This window comes from Eupeodes corollae, chromosome 2, assembly GCF_945859685.1.
Source record: "Eupeodes corollae chromosome 2, idEupCoro1.1, whole genome shotgun sequence".
Classification (NCBI taxonomy): Eukaryota; Metazoa; Arthropoda; class Insecta; order Diptera; family Syrphidae; genus Eupeodes; species Eupeodes corollae.
In genome coordinates, this window is record NC_079148.1 from 49,551,315 (window position 1) to 49,567,129 (window position 15,815).

Genomic DNA, 15,815 nt, shown 5'->3' on the forward strand with positions numbered 1-15,815 from the left:
TTTGATTTTCAAAATGTATAGAAAAATCGTTTGCAATCTGAATTCAAAAGACGAGTCCTATATTAATAATTATCATTAAAATTAAGTATATATATGAATGTAAAATGCTTTCTAAGTATGAAATTCTATATGTATTTTATTAAATTTAAAGAATTTCTCTATAAAATTCATTTCTTGCACCATCCCACCACACCGCATCATCATCATCATCATTATCATCGTCATCGTCATCGTCATCGTGTTGCTCTCTATTACTTTTTAATTATATCTTCGGAATACCTCCATTAAGCGAAGCGAACTTTGCGTGCTTCCTTTTTGCCTTTTCAAAATATAATAGTAGACTCTCGTTTATCGCGCAACAGAAGCATTCCCAACTCAAACCCAAAATTTGTTCAAAGCTTCTAATAAGAATCCCATTAAGCAACGCAATTTCAACCCTCTTGCCTCTCTATTTTTAGCCCATTCCAAAATAACATCACAACATCATCAACAGCAGCAACAATTTATTCCTTGTTAGGTTTACTATAGTAGTAGGTATAAATGCTCTGTGCAACATGCCACCTACTATCAACCCCCTGATGATGGCTGTGCTAAAGCTGATGCTATGTATGGAGCTTGTTGGGCTCGCACATCACAGCACAGCACAGAAAAGCATTCAAATGCGCCACATTGACATCATTGGGTGTTAAGGCGACAACAAAAACAATTATCTCTCCCCCAAAACCCTCCTTCCATAAATGTCATCATTCAAGCTATACTCGAGCTTAGCTGGGTGAGATGGTGCGGGAAATGAGTGAAAGCGGAGTATGGGACAAAGGCTGCAATTTAATTCGCATTGTTTCGATTTTATAGTCCCAGGGTTGGAATGGTGTTTTAGTCTAACCCTGATGCCTTGGGCTCAGAGTGGTTTGCCAAATCTAAAGCTAGAGGTGTAGAAGTAGATATGAAGGTGTAGCCATAATATGTATGTAAACATACCTAGCAACATTTTGTATGACTAATGTGCAGTTGATGTTGTTGTATACGGATGCGGATGCGGAGCGGAGGCTTGATGGGGGAAGAAACCAACACAGTTAGCCTAATCCAACAGCGTCCTCCGCTCGACCTTGTGCACTATGTTGTACTATCATCGACTAACGTGCCCAAGAGATTCCATTCAGGTTCATATTTATTAACTGTCGCGCCCATTTCGCTTCTTCCCTCCAGCATGTACCTCGTCTCCGTCAGACAGTTAAAAAAGTTTGCAGTTTTTGAAAAGGACTAGGTCGGCTTATGAGACTTCTATAAAGCTTTGATATATTGTTTGTTGAAACTTTTGTTCAAACCGATTTATTTTAAGATTCTTTAAGTGTTGCATTAGGACCCTGCACCGAAACGGTTTATCAAATGCGTCCCTGTTGAAGCTACGCACTGCACATGAATGTACCTCCTACATGCGTTCACGTTTTCTACTTTATCCTGAAAATATAAACAGAACATAAGAAATTCATGGGGTGCCATTGTAGTTGACAGTTCTGACAAATGCTTAAATGACTTCTTCGGCCGGTTCATAACATCGTCATTTTTCGAAGGCATCAGGAGTAGGTATAGAAGTAGCAGAGATGGTAGTGGCGAAGACTCGGCGGTGGCGGCACAGCAGCGGAAGCAGAGGAATAACACTACCACCAACCAAAAACAGGAGCAAGAGGGATGAGGACTTATGACGCCTGAGGTAAGTGTCAACGCTGCTTTTCTGGTCCCGTCGTCTATGGTTTGGTTTTTGGTCGAGAAAGTTGAGCTTGATGCCCCCCCATCCCACAAGCATGCAACAGTCTGTCATAATTCTAACCCCTTTTTTGTGTATAGGTAGGTATATGCGTATGTTTGTTGTACAATAAATAAACGAGGGTTGTTGGCTTTTTGAATTATTTTTTGTCAACGAAAAAGTTTAAAGTGATTTTTTTGTGTGTCGTGAGGGGTTTGGGGTATTTTCGAACCCTTAAGAAATTCACTTTTTGATATTCCCGATGGATGGAGAGGAGATGGAGCATCAGAGGTTGGCAGAGAGCGCGAGTTAGGTAGCCCCTTTATATTTGATTCATGACTTTGGAAGCAATTGTATTTGCCTCGAACACATATTCGTATATGTATGGGATAAACACGGCATATTTCTGGAGCAACCCTCTTAGACTTTATACATTTTTTGTAAGCATCTTTTTGCTTATTGTTATCCTTAATGTCAACACATTTGAAACAAAACGCCACAGTCCTGAGGCAGAGGCGAGGTGATTCAAGGTTTCGACGCGAGGTAAGGCAAGGAAAGGCAAGGCAAGGCTTTACTATGTGGCAGTAGTTCCGGTCGGGGGACAAAAATGAAAGAAAAGGTTAAATGGATGCAAGGACAAAAAGGGTTGAATTTATGATGAATGGCATGTTGAAGGGGGACTGCGCTCATGAAAGAATAAAATTCCCCAAAAAGTGGGAGCAATATTTATGATTGTGTAGTCATCGTCGTCGTTGGTCGGTGGCAGCAGCAGCAACAGCGGCAAGGATGACAGTGTCAGGGTCTTGTTTTTTATCGTCAGTCGGCACTTTCCCTACACATCACAAAGTTAAGGGGGAAGTTGAAACAGTATAGTTAAGGTATAGCTCCATCAGCTTTGTTAAAGTGTTTAAATTTGTGTGTATGTTTTTTTTGTACTTTGATTCTTGTATTCTTATATTTTTTGTTTCATTGTTTTTTTTATCTTTTCTGACTTTGAAAAAGGAGAAAGAGTTTGTAATGTGAAGCCATTATTGTTTCGAACGAGAACGACTCGCTTTAATGAATTCCTTTTCTAATCTCAGACTTGTGTGCTCGATGGAAACCATTGGCTGGTGGCCACATTGACACCGCACACAGGTTGTTTTTGGCTTTTTCACTGCCATTCGGAAGGAAAGCTAAAACAACAACAGGACAAAAAGAAAAATACACTGAAACACGATGTATGATGTAATTGATTTCAGTCTGGCAAAGGATTTGCCATAAATCAACTATGGTGTGGAGGAATTGGTCACTTTTAATGGTTATACAAGTTTGACTTGAAAAATCTTCATATATCTATGTTGTTGTGTGTAGAAAATACGTTTAAATTGTAGGCAGGTAGGTTTTAGGGGATACAGAATTCTTGCTTATTGGAAAAAAGCCAAAATGTATAATAAGTGTAATTTAACCTTTAATAAAGTCTTTGGAGCCATTTCTTAAAAGCATTTAAAGAAAAGAAATTCTAATTGATCTCAACACAGTTTTTGGTGGACTTCATGCGGTATCGTAGGTTTCAGTAATCTGGGAGATTCTTAAAATTTTTAAAGGTTTGAATGGTATATTAGTAATAATTAAGGAATCGTAAATTCAGTACTCCTAACACAAAAGATGTTTAAACTAATAAAAGGACGTGGAGACGGTGTACAATGGGTAACTTCAAATGGCCGACATGAAAAATTTGTGTCTGAAGCTGAGGTGTGCTTTAAAAGTAAATTTGCAACTAAGAAAAATGTAATGTTTATCAATTACAGTTTGCTTCATTCTCTATTTGTCATGTCAAAATCTATAAAAAAATGGATACGATGAAAATTGTTATCAGAACACTTTGTTCCCAGCTTTAATTCAAAGACTATCCAATCCCGAACATTGTCTTCCAAGCGCTCTACTTGCCCCAGGCATCTCAGGCATTAGACTTGTATTCTTTTGTCGTCGGTCGTTCCCCCTTCTCTTCCATTCACTCACCATGCATACGGTAATGTAGATAAGCCTTGCTGACTTAACTATAACTCAGTTAATGAAGTTACTACAAATTTAGATAGTTCTAAAATTTCAATTCAACAAAAATTTAAAACTGCTTTCAAAGTTTGAAAACCACAAATCCACTTTGTTTAAACAATGTCTCCAAAAATAAAAATATATGTTGAAGAGATGAATGATTCTTCTTTGGCTAATTAAAAACTAATTGAAAGTTGAAATTGGGAAAAAAATCTGATTTTTGATAATGTTGAGGAAACATTATTTATCGCCAGTTAAAAGTTATCGTTGTAAGTGCCTAAAATAAAAAATCATGTTTTCTCTACTGTTTCATCGACCAACTTACAACCGAATTCAGAACTTTATATTTTTAACAATACCTAAGACATTATGGTTAATAGCTTCAGTTAACTTTATATCCTTAATTTAAAACTTGGAAAGTTGGTAATGATGGGTATGATTTCTGTTCAAATAAAAAACTTTACAATGACTTAAATAGGATTTTTTTTTACAAGAAAATAAACATTTCACAATAATTATTAAGACCTATAAAAAGACTCAGACACATGAGACGATATTAACATTTTTAGTTTAGACTAGAGCGGATGCCTTGGCAGGGTCCGTCTTATCTTCTGCCTTACCCCGGTATATCAGCTCTGCCGGTGCTGGCCTTTTTTTTCCGACCTACTCGTCTGAACAACATTCAAAAACTTTTATAAAATGGACGAACTAGACATGACAAACGTAGAACCATCCATAAACTTGGAGGATGAACTCTTGGCCTCCAGCCAGGAGACTTTGTAGGGGAACTCATTTAGTGCTGGTAGTTCCAGTACTTGTGAGCAACCCAAAACCACAGGAAGTATAGGCAGTGCTATTCATAGCACTCCTTTACTTCCTTAACCGTATACAACTCGAGGAACTCGAGGAACCAAAAAACAATCTCTCTTCTCAGGAAACGCTTCAAAACGGCCTCTCACATTCTTGCCAAGATTGCCAAAAATAAAGAGACCGGAGTGATTCACGAGAGGGACGCCCAAGATAAAATAAAGTACCAGAAGGTTGTTGATGAATACAACAACCTTCTGGCCAGCCGAGAAAAGGCCGTTAAGCGAAACAGATCTCAGGTAGAGATCTGCACGTTTCAGAAAAAGAGCAAGCTTGACGACCGGACAAAGCCAGTGAAAGCACCATCTTCTGGAGCAGCGTGGATGAGCTCTCCACAAACAGCAAAGGTATGCTGAACGTGTGGAACTGTGGAGGGCAAGCTCTCTGAGATGGTGTTTTCATACACTATGTCAAACAGTGAGGGCCCCTACCCTAGTTTTGACTCTGGCGAGATGATCAGGGGGTATAGGGTAATTAAGTACGCGGACAGGTTTTCTAGGGATTTCCTTAGTGAAAGCATTTCTAAAGTTAGCAATGACTGGGAGGGCTTGAAGCTCAAGCTTATCCCAGTTAAGGACATCCCTATACAACCGAAGGCTCGAATTTGGTTGCCGCTCATGAACATAAAGCCAAGCGGACATGCATGATTGGGCTGTAGTTAAGGCAGAAGAACCGCAGAAGACCAGCGAATCTTACCTTCTGAGGATTAGCGAGGAGAGTCTAGGAGCTCTCGAAAAGGACGAGTACAAACTCAGGAATGCCAAAATTAAAATTCTGCAGAGTCGGAGAACAGACACCACCAAAGCTGATGACAACGTCAAAGTTGGCGATGTTATAATCGGAGTCGAGATCCCCAGCGAGTTGCCGGGCCCCAGCTCTGCAGCTAAAAATAATTAAAAAACGCGCTGAAGGTCATGCAGATTAATCTGAAACACTCTAAGTGTGCTTCAGATAATCTGAGAGTTTTCTTTAGGGAGGAAAACTTCGACATTGACGTTATCCAAGAAACGTGGTTAAACGGCCTCAAGGTGCGAGGCCTTCAAGACAACCAATACGACCTCTTTTATAAAACCTCAGATCAAGACCAAGGTAATCCCAGAACTTGTATTTAAGCTAAGAAACATTTAAAAGTGTTCTTATCTCCAAATTTTAGCACTCCCGATCTGACAGTTGTCAGATTTGAAGATAAGAATACACAAATACACAATACACCTCCGGAGAAGGTGTGCAAAATGATAACCGAAGCTAACATCAAAAAGGCAAACCTTCTAATCGGAGGTGACGTCAATGCTCGATTTGGGAAGTTCTGAGATCAACGCACGAGGTGAGTCACTTTTTGATTTTATTATTAAAAATAATACTACCATTTGTAACAGAGGCAATTCTCCCATTTTCGTCTTTCCGAGTTTGGAAAATTATGATGGATGGGAGGATGTGCTTGATGTTACTTTAGTAAACAACCGTAAATTATTAGTGGAGAATTGAAGAGTTTTTCGTTTGAATTCGTTTTCGGATCACAAGTGGATTCTTTTTCAAATTAATTTCGAATCGAAAAACCCTCCGCCTTACAGCAATCCCAAAAGAACTGACTGGACGAAATTCCGTCAAATTGCGAATTCCAAACTAAGCAACTTACCGAATCTTACTTACTGAATCGATAGGAGACCTTGAATCAAAGGTGAAAACCTTTGAAACTTCTATAAGTAAAGTTTTAAGAGTCTCTTGCCCAGTTAAATATAGCCATAAACCCTTCCTTCTTGGTGGAATGAAGAACTGTCCAGTCTTAGGAAAATGACGAGGACAATTTTCAATATATGCCACATTCATAAGTTTTACCAACCGTATAAAGACTCTCTTAAAATTTACAAGCAAGCCCTGTCATCAGCCAAGAGACAAGGCTGGAGAGAATACTGTCAATCAATTAAAGACATAAAGGACTCCGCAAGGCTCAGCATAGTTTTATCGAAGGAACATTGTAATCCTTCATTTCTCCAGCCGAATCTCTTGAGCTACTGATGAAGACGCACTTTCCGGGTTGCGAGAGTGATAACCCCGAACCGCTTGAAACCACAGAGCTAAACGTAGCTCATGTAGAGCAATTCAATTCCGTTATAACCACAGAAAATATTTTGTGGGTAATCAATACTTTTTCTCCATATAAATCCCCAGGCATGGATAGCATACTGCCAGTTATGCTTCAAAAGTTGCATGATGTGGCTGCTGCATGGCTGGAACAAATTTTCAAAGGCTGCCTCCTTCTCAAACATGTGCCCATGTCGTGGAGACAGGTCAAATTAGTTTTATTGTAAAAGTGGGTCACGAGGTCACGAATCCCCGAAGGATTTCAGACCAATAAGCTTAACAGCTTTTGTGCTTAAGACCTTGGAGCGCATTCTTGATCACCATATTAGAGAAATCCTAGTTGGACGCCCTATCGAAAGCTCTCAGCAAGCTTATTTTAAGGGCAAATCTACGGAGACTGCCCTCCATGAGGTAGTGCGTACTGTAGAACAAACAATCCATTATAAAGAATTTACTCTTGCCACCTTCCTAGACATAGAAAATATTTGTCACCTCCCTCCAACTATTGCCTAGTGACGCTTGATTCCTCCATGACTGTCCTGCGCCATGTACTTCTCGGTCGTCCAGCTCTTCTTCCTTCTTATGGGAGCGGATTTCACTGCATTGCTTGGCCTGAAATGCAGTTGTTACCTGTTAAAAGCGTATGTCCAATCCATTGCCACTTACGCCTTCGTATAATAGAGTTCTTAGGTTCCTGACCTGTCCTTCAATGAATGACCTCGTCGGATATTCGGTTTGGCCAGAAAATCCTTAGGATGTTGTGAAGACATCTATTCACGAAGGGTTTCAGCTTTCTTTTTATGGTGCTACACCCATAAAGAAGCACAGAATCGGTATTTGTGCGAAACCGTCTTAGCTGTGTTCTTAAGCTAATCGAAAATTTTCGACAGCATACCGAATGCTGCTTTCGCTTTGCCGGTGCTGCATGACCTCGTGTTCTGTTCCGCCTTCGATGGAGACGATACTTAAAAAATGAAGGTTTCCTTTTTTCACACCGGTTGTGAAAAAAAATATTTATTTGAGAGGATGATCGGGTTCCGAGGCTGATTATTTTTGGTTTGCCGAAATTAATTTTATGTAGACCCATGATCTTATGAAAGAGTAAGCAAACATCGTCCGCTAATCCAAGTACTTTAAATAGGATTTCAAGTCCATTAGATCCATCCCTTTGCAGGTAGATCACAAATTCCTCTCCAGTTTTCGTACTTTGTAAGATCTCGTTTTTCGGGAGCCTTCTTTCACCCATCGGGGAAGCTTTCGGTAGTCCAGGCTTCGTTTTCGTTCACATATGAGCGGATGAGGCAGTTTGCTTGATTGCTTGTAAAGCTCTGCGGGAATTCAATCGAGTCCTACCACTTTGTTATTCTTAAGTGCTTTACATCTTTAGTGTGAGGTGCTGTGCGGATTCGGGAATTAGTTTGTTCGTGCGCTTCAGCAGGCATCGGCTGCATGTTGTGTGCAAATACTCGGTTCAAAACCGAAGAAAAGTGTTCTTTCCACCTTCTGACTTGTTCATCCACCTAACTTAGCAAAGTACCGTCATACTTCTTTCATCAGGTGTTGCTTTGAGCTGTGTGCACCGGTCAGCTTTTTGGTTATTCTATAAACGGACCTGCTGTCGCACCTATTTGCAGAATTGTATGCTTATTGCGTCAATGCGTTGATGTAGTTACGCTTGTCACTGCACAAACTGCGGTGAACCTCTCTCTTTTTCATGCCGTATTCTTTCCCTTGTGCAGCAGTTATTCGAGCCCTTAACTGTTGGCGTTCGTTGATGCTGGCCCAAGATTCTTCGGGAAGCCAGGTGTTATTGCTTCCTTCTTTTCCACCTACTATTCTGTCAGTTTGGTCGAAAGAGGCTTCCCCGTCCACCAACAACCAGCTAATTTTATGATACAGTGTGTTTTCAATCACAATGTCATTTGCGTTGCAGAAGTCAATAAACTTCTCACCTTTGTCATTGCAATTGCCGACTCCGCAAACCCCCATCAGATGTCTTAGCCCATCGTTGTTACTGCCAACCTTACCATTAAGGTATCCATAACCAAAATAATATTTGCGCGGGGTCTGTTGTTGGCGGATTAAAGTGGACTGTAACAGCATTCTTTCTCTTCTACAGATTCGAGTTTCTTCGGCGTGAACCACTGTGTAATGGTGACGGGCCGTACTCTACTCTGAAACCTGGTTTTGATAAGCCTTTCCTTAAGGGGCTCTAACGAAATATGTCTCCTGATAGCCGTTTTTGTTAAGAGTAACCCAACTCCAGCTTCTCGAGCGCTTTCGGGAGTGTAACTATAGTAGAGCAGGACAGTGTTTACGCGTCAGTGACTTGTATTTGCCCGATCCCAATTATCGCACTTCGCTTAACCCTTTATATCTTAATCATTACTGTACTACGTAAACGCAGGGAGTGAAGGTCGGCACAATGCCAGATACCTTCAATTATATTCTCTCTCTACTGCGCCCAGAAGCGTCCTCACATTCCAGAAACCAATCTTTGTCCGGGTACAATATCCAAAAGTCGTCAAGAAGTTATCATTAATTATCTGAGGCGTAGTCTCGGCTTCCATAGCGGGATGGAGTTCAGTTACGTAAAGCTGGCCTATAAGAATTAAAAGATAGTTTATTATTATAGGAGCTCGATGGCGTTCATGGAATATTTTTGTTTAATAGAACGCAATATAAAAGTTTTTTTTATATTGCGTATTTTAAACAATCTGAAATATTTACTCAATTTGTATCAAAATTGAGGGCTCAACATTTTCCAAAGCCGTTTTTGGTTACCTTACTGATTATTTTATTTATTTTTTCTGGTACGCCATGAAAAGGAAAAGAAATAATAAATTATCCTGTCCAAATAAGTTGTCACCGTCATATCATTTGGACAACCAGGTATACATAGGAACTTTGTGCATTTTGGAAGGAAGCAAATCCAGATGTGGCATTCAAATGTTTGCACTGCTAGTTTCCAAGTGTAAACATATTTACATTGTGCCCCATCAATGAAGGTGCATAGGCACACATATGTATGTCTGCTTTTAATCCTGGAAATTCATCCCACGTCATCAGACAGTCAGGCGTTCGTTGTGCCGGTCGGGTAAAGTGTAGGTGGGTGGGTTTGGTGAAATGGTTGTTTTTGGCATATGTGTATATATTTACGATTACATGGGACACGGTGGCGTTTATATGGGAAGTTCAAAAGCGCATTATCAACGTCATCATCATCACTATCATCATCATCGTCATGAGGGTATTATTAATGCGAAATAATCGGGCAGATGTGTAAACAAATTTCGATTCCCTTATTAATTACTTGTCAAGGCACCTTGCCAAACATAGCAAACGACTAGAAAATCAGCCGCATGCACCGCCAGATGTTTGTTTTGGGGATAAAACTATACACATATATAATATACAAATGTGTGTGCATATGTTTTCAAGGGGTTTTGTGTGTTAGATTGCAGAAACACACGAAAGTCCAACTTAGAGGTGGACAATGGCAAATAGATTGTAATATCCCCGTATATAGGATTTCGGATTAAATCCTAACCCAACCGACCGATTGTATGCAAAGATGTCACCTCGAACACCCTGACCCTTGCGCCCATCATCATCAGCTTGCAGCTTGCAGTTTTCGAAGCTCATTCATTAAACTCATTATTGCTCGGATGTCGGGTGTGTGTTAGCTTGTATCCTTGTATCCCCGGTTTGGAATGGGTTGGGCAAGGTGACACCGACCGAACCGAACTGAGCCAAACGACACGGCGATCGACTTGTGTGAAGTGCAACTCAAGCATATGCACTATAATATGCTTCTGGTAATAAGACATTTCCTCTCCCATGTCCTTTTGCATGTTTGTTGGTGTAGGCTCATGTAGTCGTCAGCATCATTGTCAACCTGCTCTCATTCGGATTAGGATCCGGAGCCGGGAAAATCGGCAGTTGCGGGACAAGGGTGATTGGACGATATGTCACATTGTGTTGTGTTGATAATTTTCTGACTAACTTTAGACAAACAACAACAACAATAACAAAAGACGAAGCACTCAAAAGCACTCAGAAACCTCAGAACAGAGAGTGAGATGGAGAGAGAGTATTGCAATTGTCAACTACCATACCGTACCGTACTTTTTGGCTTTATATTGTTGTGCACGTGAAGTGCGGATAAATATTCCTTCCTATATGTGGACAGTTATTGGTGTTAAATGCGCTTAAAGTGATGACAATTGTCGTCATATGAGGCTGAAGCAGAGGCCGAAGCTTCTACGTCGTCGTCGTCATAGTCATCGTCATCCTCAACGTTGCCGTTGAAACTCTGCTCTTGATATATGCATCACCTCAAAGGAACTTTATCTTCGGACTGACTGCCTTCCCTTCAAGCCATTGCTGTGAGTTTCTAAATGATGACCGGTTCCGTTGTATATATATGGTTTTGATAATTGCCTTGTTCACAGCTATTGATGGGGATATACACGGTGACGTTGGTCGTTGTCGTCCTTGTCGTCATATCGTGGACACTATTTGTTTGCGGTCAAATTCTAGAGTTTGAGACGTAATCGAGAGATTGTAGGGTTTTGGATGGTTGATTGAGAAACTTCAATTTATTGTATACCTATACCGTTATTATGTGAGTGCTAAACCTTCAGCAAAGGTATAGTTTGCATTTGAGTGTGAATGTGAACAGTCTGTTTAAAAGTGTGTATTGATTCTTTTTGATTTTATATTTGGGGCAAATCTTACAATATTGTGACTAAGCCCTTGAAAATATAAAAAAAATTTTTTTGGTAATTAGTAGCACACAAGAAGTTTGTTTAGAAGTAGTATCTTTTTTTAACAGAATTTTGAGAGGAGGTTTTGAGTGGAATGGATCTACGTAAGAATTGAATGAAGCACTTGCTTTAAACTTTGTTTTTCAGAGACTATTCTTTTTTTGGTATGAATGAAATAATAACTTACAAGAATTTAAAGCTCCTAAGATAACCATTTAGAAATATAAGAAAGCCAAGTGGGATATCCTGAACGATTATTTCCGGATCTTAAACTGGTCTCTGTGGTTATTCGATAATGTCATTGACTTCAATGCAGTTGAGTTTGATTCTTTTGGGAATGAGAATTTTCATCTCAAATGGGGTTTACATTATCTGCCCAAAGAAAGAACATGGTATAATTTGAGCTGCAAAGAGTTTAATATCGTAAAAGAAGTAAATTTTCGTCGTTTTAAAAGACAACCTAACTGAAAAAAAAACTGGAAAAAGTTTAACTTAGGAAGAAAGGCCTAAATAAATAAATTGGGTGGGGCAACAGTCCGTTGTGAACCAGGGCCTGGTAATTTACAACTCTCAACCATTCCTGTGTTCTAGTACTGTTGTCAGGAATCGAAGGGACCTACAAGTTTAGGCCGAATCCGAACGGCTAATTTGAGAAAGCACTTTTTCATGACAAGATTTACTCATGAAGGATTTGTCAATTCCTCGCAAGAGGCAGTACCCGCGCAAATTATTTTTTTTAAATTACGGTGGCACAGGCAGGGATTGAACCCAAGACCCTCTGCATGACAGTCCAACGCACTAACCATCATGCCACGGGTACTAGGAAGGAAGGCCTGCAACGCTAATATTCAACTAACCAAATTTGTGAATTATCAAAAACTATGATCAAAATATTGTAATGTTGTAAAGGCATTTAAGATCCTCTATAGAGAAAGCTAATCCGTTTGCTATAAATTTAGCTGCGAATTTAACTCTGCCCGAGAGTTTTATAACTCCGCCTGTACTTGAGAACTTAAATGATTTTATGAGAACAATCTTCTTGCTCTCCTTGGAATTATAGATCAATTGATCTCACGCCCCTTCTTTCCAAGGCCATGTATACGCTGAGAAATATCTTATAGATCGAAGGCTTTTAATGACCGGCAGAACGGCTCTCGTTCAACAATGATCTAATCTGTTCCAAACAGTGGAACAAATTTTGACATAGTTTTGGACAAAGTAATTGATATGTCAAGAGCTTGAATTTGACATTATGTTCACTTATCAAAAATGTGTGTCATTGGTTTTGAAGAACCTCACCTTCTCTAAATTAGTAAATACCCTCCGAAAAGTTCGATTCAAGTAGTATTGAGTGGTTTCAAGACTGAAAAACACAAAATAAATACTGACGTGAGCCAGGGCTCTATTCTGTTTCCTACACTCTTTCTTATTTGTATGAATGTCTGCAACTTCTGATCCAGTTATTTGCTTCGAAAGTGCCCTTAGCTTTTCTTTATTGTTAACAAACTCACATCCCTCTTATTTGAGCGTGGAACTGGTCATTAAATTCGGACAGCATTGCACAAAAATATGTATTTGGGCTAGAGCTCCAGAAATTAACTAAATCTTCATGAAAAGTATTCAACGAAGAGATTTTAAAATGATTGGAGACAATAAAATCATTGACTTATCCTCGTTTTGCCTCACCGTTTTTTAAAGTTATCTTAACCGACTGTTTTTTAGCAAAGTATCCAGTTCCATTTATTCCCTTGAAAAGTTCAACCGATGCCCGTCAGTTTACCCTTGAGCCTAACTGAAGCAGTTCTGCAAAGTTCAGGGATTCGTTTCTTAGCCGTACTACGCGAATGTGAAATGTCTTACTATGCACTTTATCTTTAACTGTCTTTTCTCACAACTCCTTCTTTGCTTTATACTCAAACTGTTTTTGAGATATGGTTCTTTAAACCCTTTGACTTGTTTGTTATAATTTTTAAAAACTTGCTTAAAATTTGAACTCTAAACACCACCTCCTCACATGTGAATAATTTGAATTTTATTCTTCACAACTCGTTTTATTAATTAAAATATTTTTTGGATTAATTCAAGAAGTGTGTTTGTTTATAATTGCTTGTTCAACCAACTGTAAATAAATTCTTCTTGAACAGTTAAAATTCCTAAAGGTAATCAACCTGATCAATGTACTTAAATTGCACTTACAAAACTACTATATCAATAAAGGGGTTGATTTGCATATTGATGAAGTCATTGCACCCCTCTTTGTATAATGGTTATATATCTGCATCTACTATCAGAAGGTGCAATTCAAATAACTTTCTTATTCATCAAATGACTTAATCAAAATTTAATTATATGCAAAATGCAAATGCAGTAGACAATGAACCGTTAATTTAATCAATTCATAGACAATGTTTCTTTACACATACATACATACATACATATATATGGATTTACATACTTTTATATTAATTTATTTTCAGGGAAAAGCTTTAGTCTAACCATCGTTATATCATCATCCCCCGTCCAAGTAGCTACCTATATTAAAGCCATCAAAGTAACCGTTGATGGTCCCCGTGAGCCAAGGTCAAAAGTACGACATCAAGGATTTCATCCGTTTGCATTTGGCCCGCAGCGATTTGGTCCGGATCCACTTATGGGAGGCTTATCGTTCAAATTGCCAGGTAATTTCTAAAATTTGATCTACTTACATGTTCTATTGGTGTTGTTGTTGTTGTCTTCTTTATGCATCAAATCGGTTTGAATGGTTTTATAAATCCTCTTTTAAGTCTCGACATAAAGAGGGGACTAATTCATGCTTTTGGGTATACTGCATTAACCATTGGAAAAGTCCAATTTAGTCTTATATTTTTTGTTGTTGTTATTTTGGGGGGCTTATTGAAGCTTCAAGCCATTTTGGAGTTTAAATTACCGCATAATTGTATGGGTTTTCATTGTTTGTTTGTGTTTGACGACATAAGGGTTCATATATGAGACGAGGGTGGAAAAAAGACATTATCCGATAACGATTACAGCCCCGGCACTAGTCTATAAGAAGTGTGTCTATGTGTGATTTGTGAAGACAAAAAATTACTTATTCACGACGACACCTCGCGGTTTAAAATTTTCAATGACGCAATGCGCGTTTAACCCCGTGCCAGGGTAAAAGTTTATCTATACAATAATAACGTACAACTCTAACGCACCCCTTTTTAAGCTATAGGCATTGTTTGGATGTCATCTCGGCCTTAACCTCTTTCGAAGTTCTTTGGAATTTATTCAACTCTTGTTAGGAGATTAAGTGTTTAATGGATTTTAATCTTCCGCTATGTAGACCTGCTGTGGCGATGATACAATGTGGTGGGAGAAATGGTTGCTAACGCTAAGACGGCAAAAAGAGGCACTTCTTGTCTTTTATTCTGCATAATTGGGTGGCAACGGGAATATAGCGTGGGTGGGTTTTGAGGAGGTTTAATGTTGTTTGTTATTGATGTGTTTATGAAAATGTTGATGAAAGTGATGACAAGCAAAGGGGAGCAACATTTTAACATTCTGAAACAAAATAAACAAAAAACAAACATTATAGGGTGTTGATTAAGTTGAATTATGTAATAATGTTAATTTTCATTGAAATCAATGAATCTGATAGTTGAGTACAGTAAAAGTGAATAATGTGAATTTTGGAATGATAAATAATTATTGTTGAAAAAAAATGTTAACTATTTTATAAAAAAGAGAGGAATGTAATAGTTTTTTTTTAATATTAATGAAAAAATATATTTTTTTTATTTCAAGTCTATTAATTTATATCCCATAATAACGATGGACATGTAAGAAGAAATGTTTTTGAACACTTTCAATTCCATTTATTGAAGCATCATGGATAGCACACCATTAATAGCAACACTACTTCAGGACAGTACGATGAAGCGCATAGTAGGACATTTTTGAAGTTTACGAATCATTTACTACTTTTAAAAACCTCTTTATAAATCCAAACAGCCTATTTCCCTTACTTGTGATGACATCAATGACATAACTTTACTCTTTTTTATTGAGCTTTTTTCAATTTAAAGGGAACATTCAAAGGCTCAATCAATATATTGATCTTCACAAAAATATAATCACTTAGATTTGAGAAGCTAAGGAACATAAAGTCATCTGCAAATATAAGGATTTTTGAGTAAAGTAGATCTTCACCTATGCCAATAGGAAACACTTAAAATAGCAAAGGTCCAATAAGACTCCCTTGAAGAACTCCAGATCCACTGTGGATATTCATCCAATATCCAATTTTAGGAAGAGTATAAAGCAGTTGACCCTAT

At 38.5% G+C, this 15,815-nt stretch overlaps 1 protein-coding gene across 1 annotated transcript in view; it reads left to right on the plus strand.

Annotated features, from left to right (window-relative positions):
- LOC129946561 (segmentation protein Runt) overlaps window positions 1–15,815 on the plus strand; it is an 87,921-nt gene that overhangs the window by 39,245 nt on the left and 32,861 nt on the right. Inside the window, exon 3 of the mRNA XM_056056801.1 lies at window positions 13,974–14,174. Coding sequence (XP_055912776.1) covers window positions 13,974–14,174 — 201 coding nt within the window. The remainder of the gene's footprint in view (window positions 1–13,973; window positions 14,175–15,815) is intronic.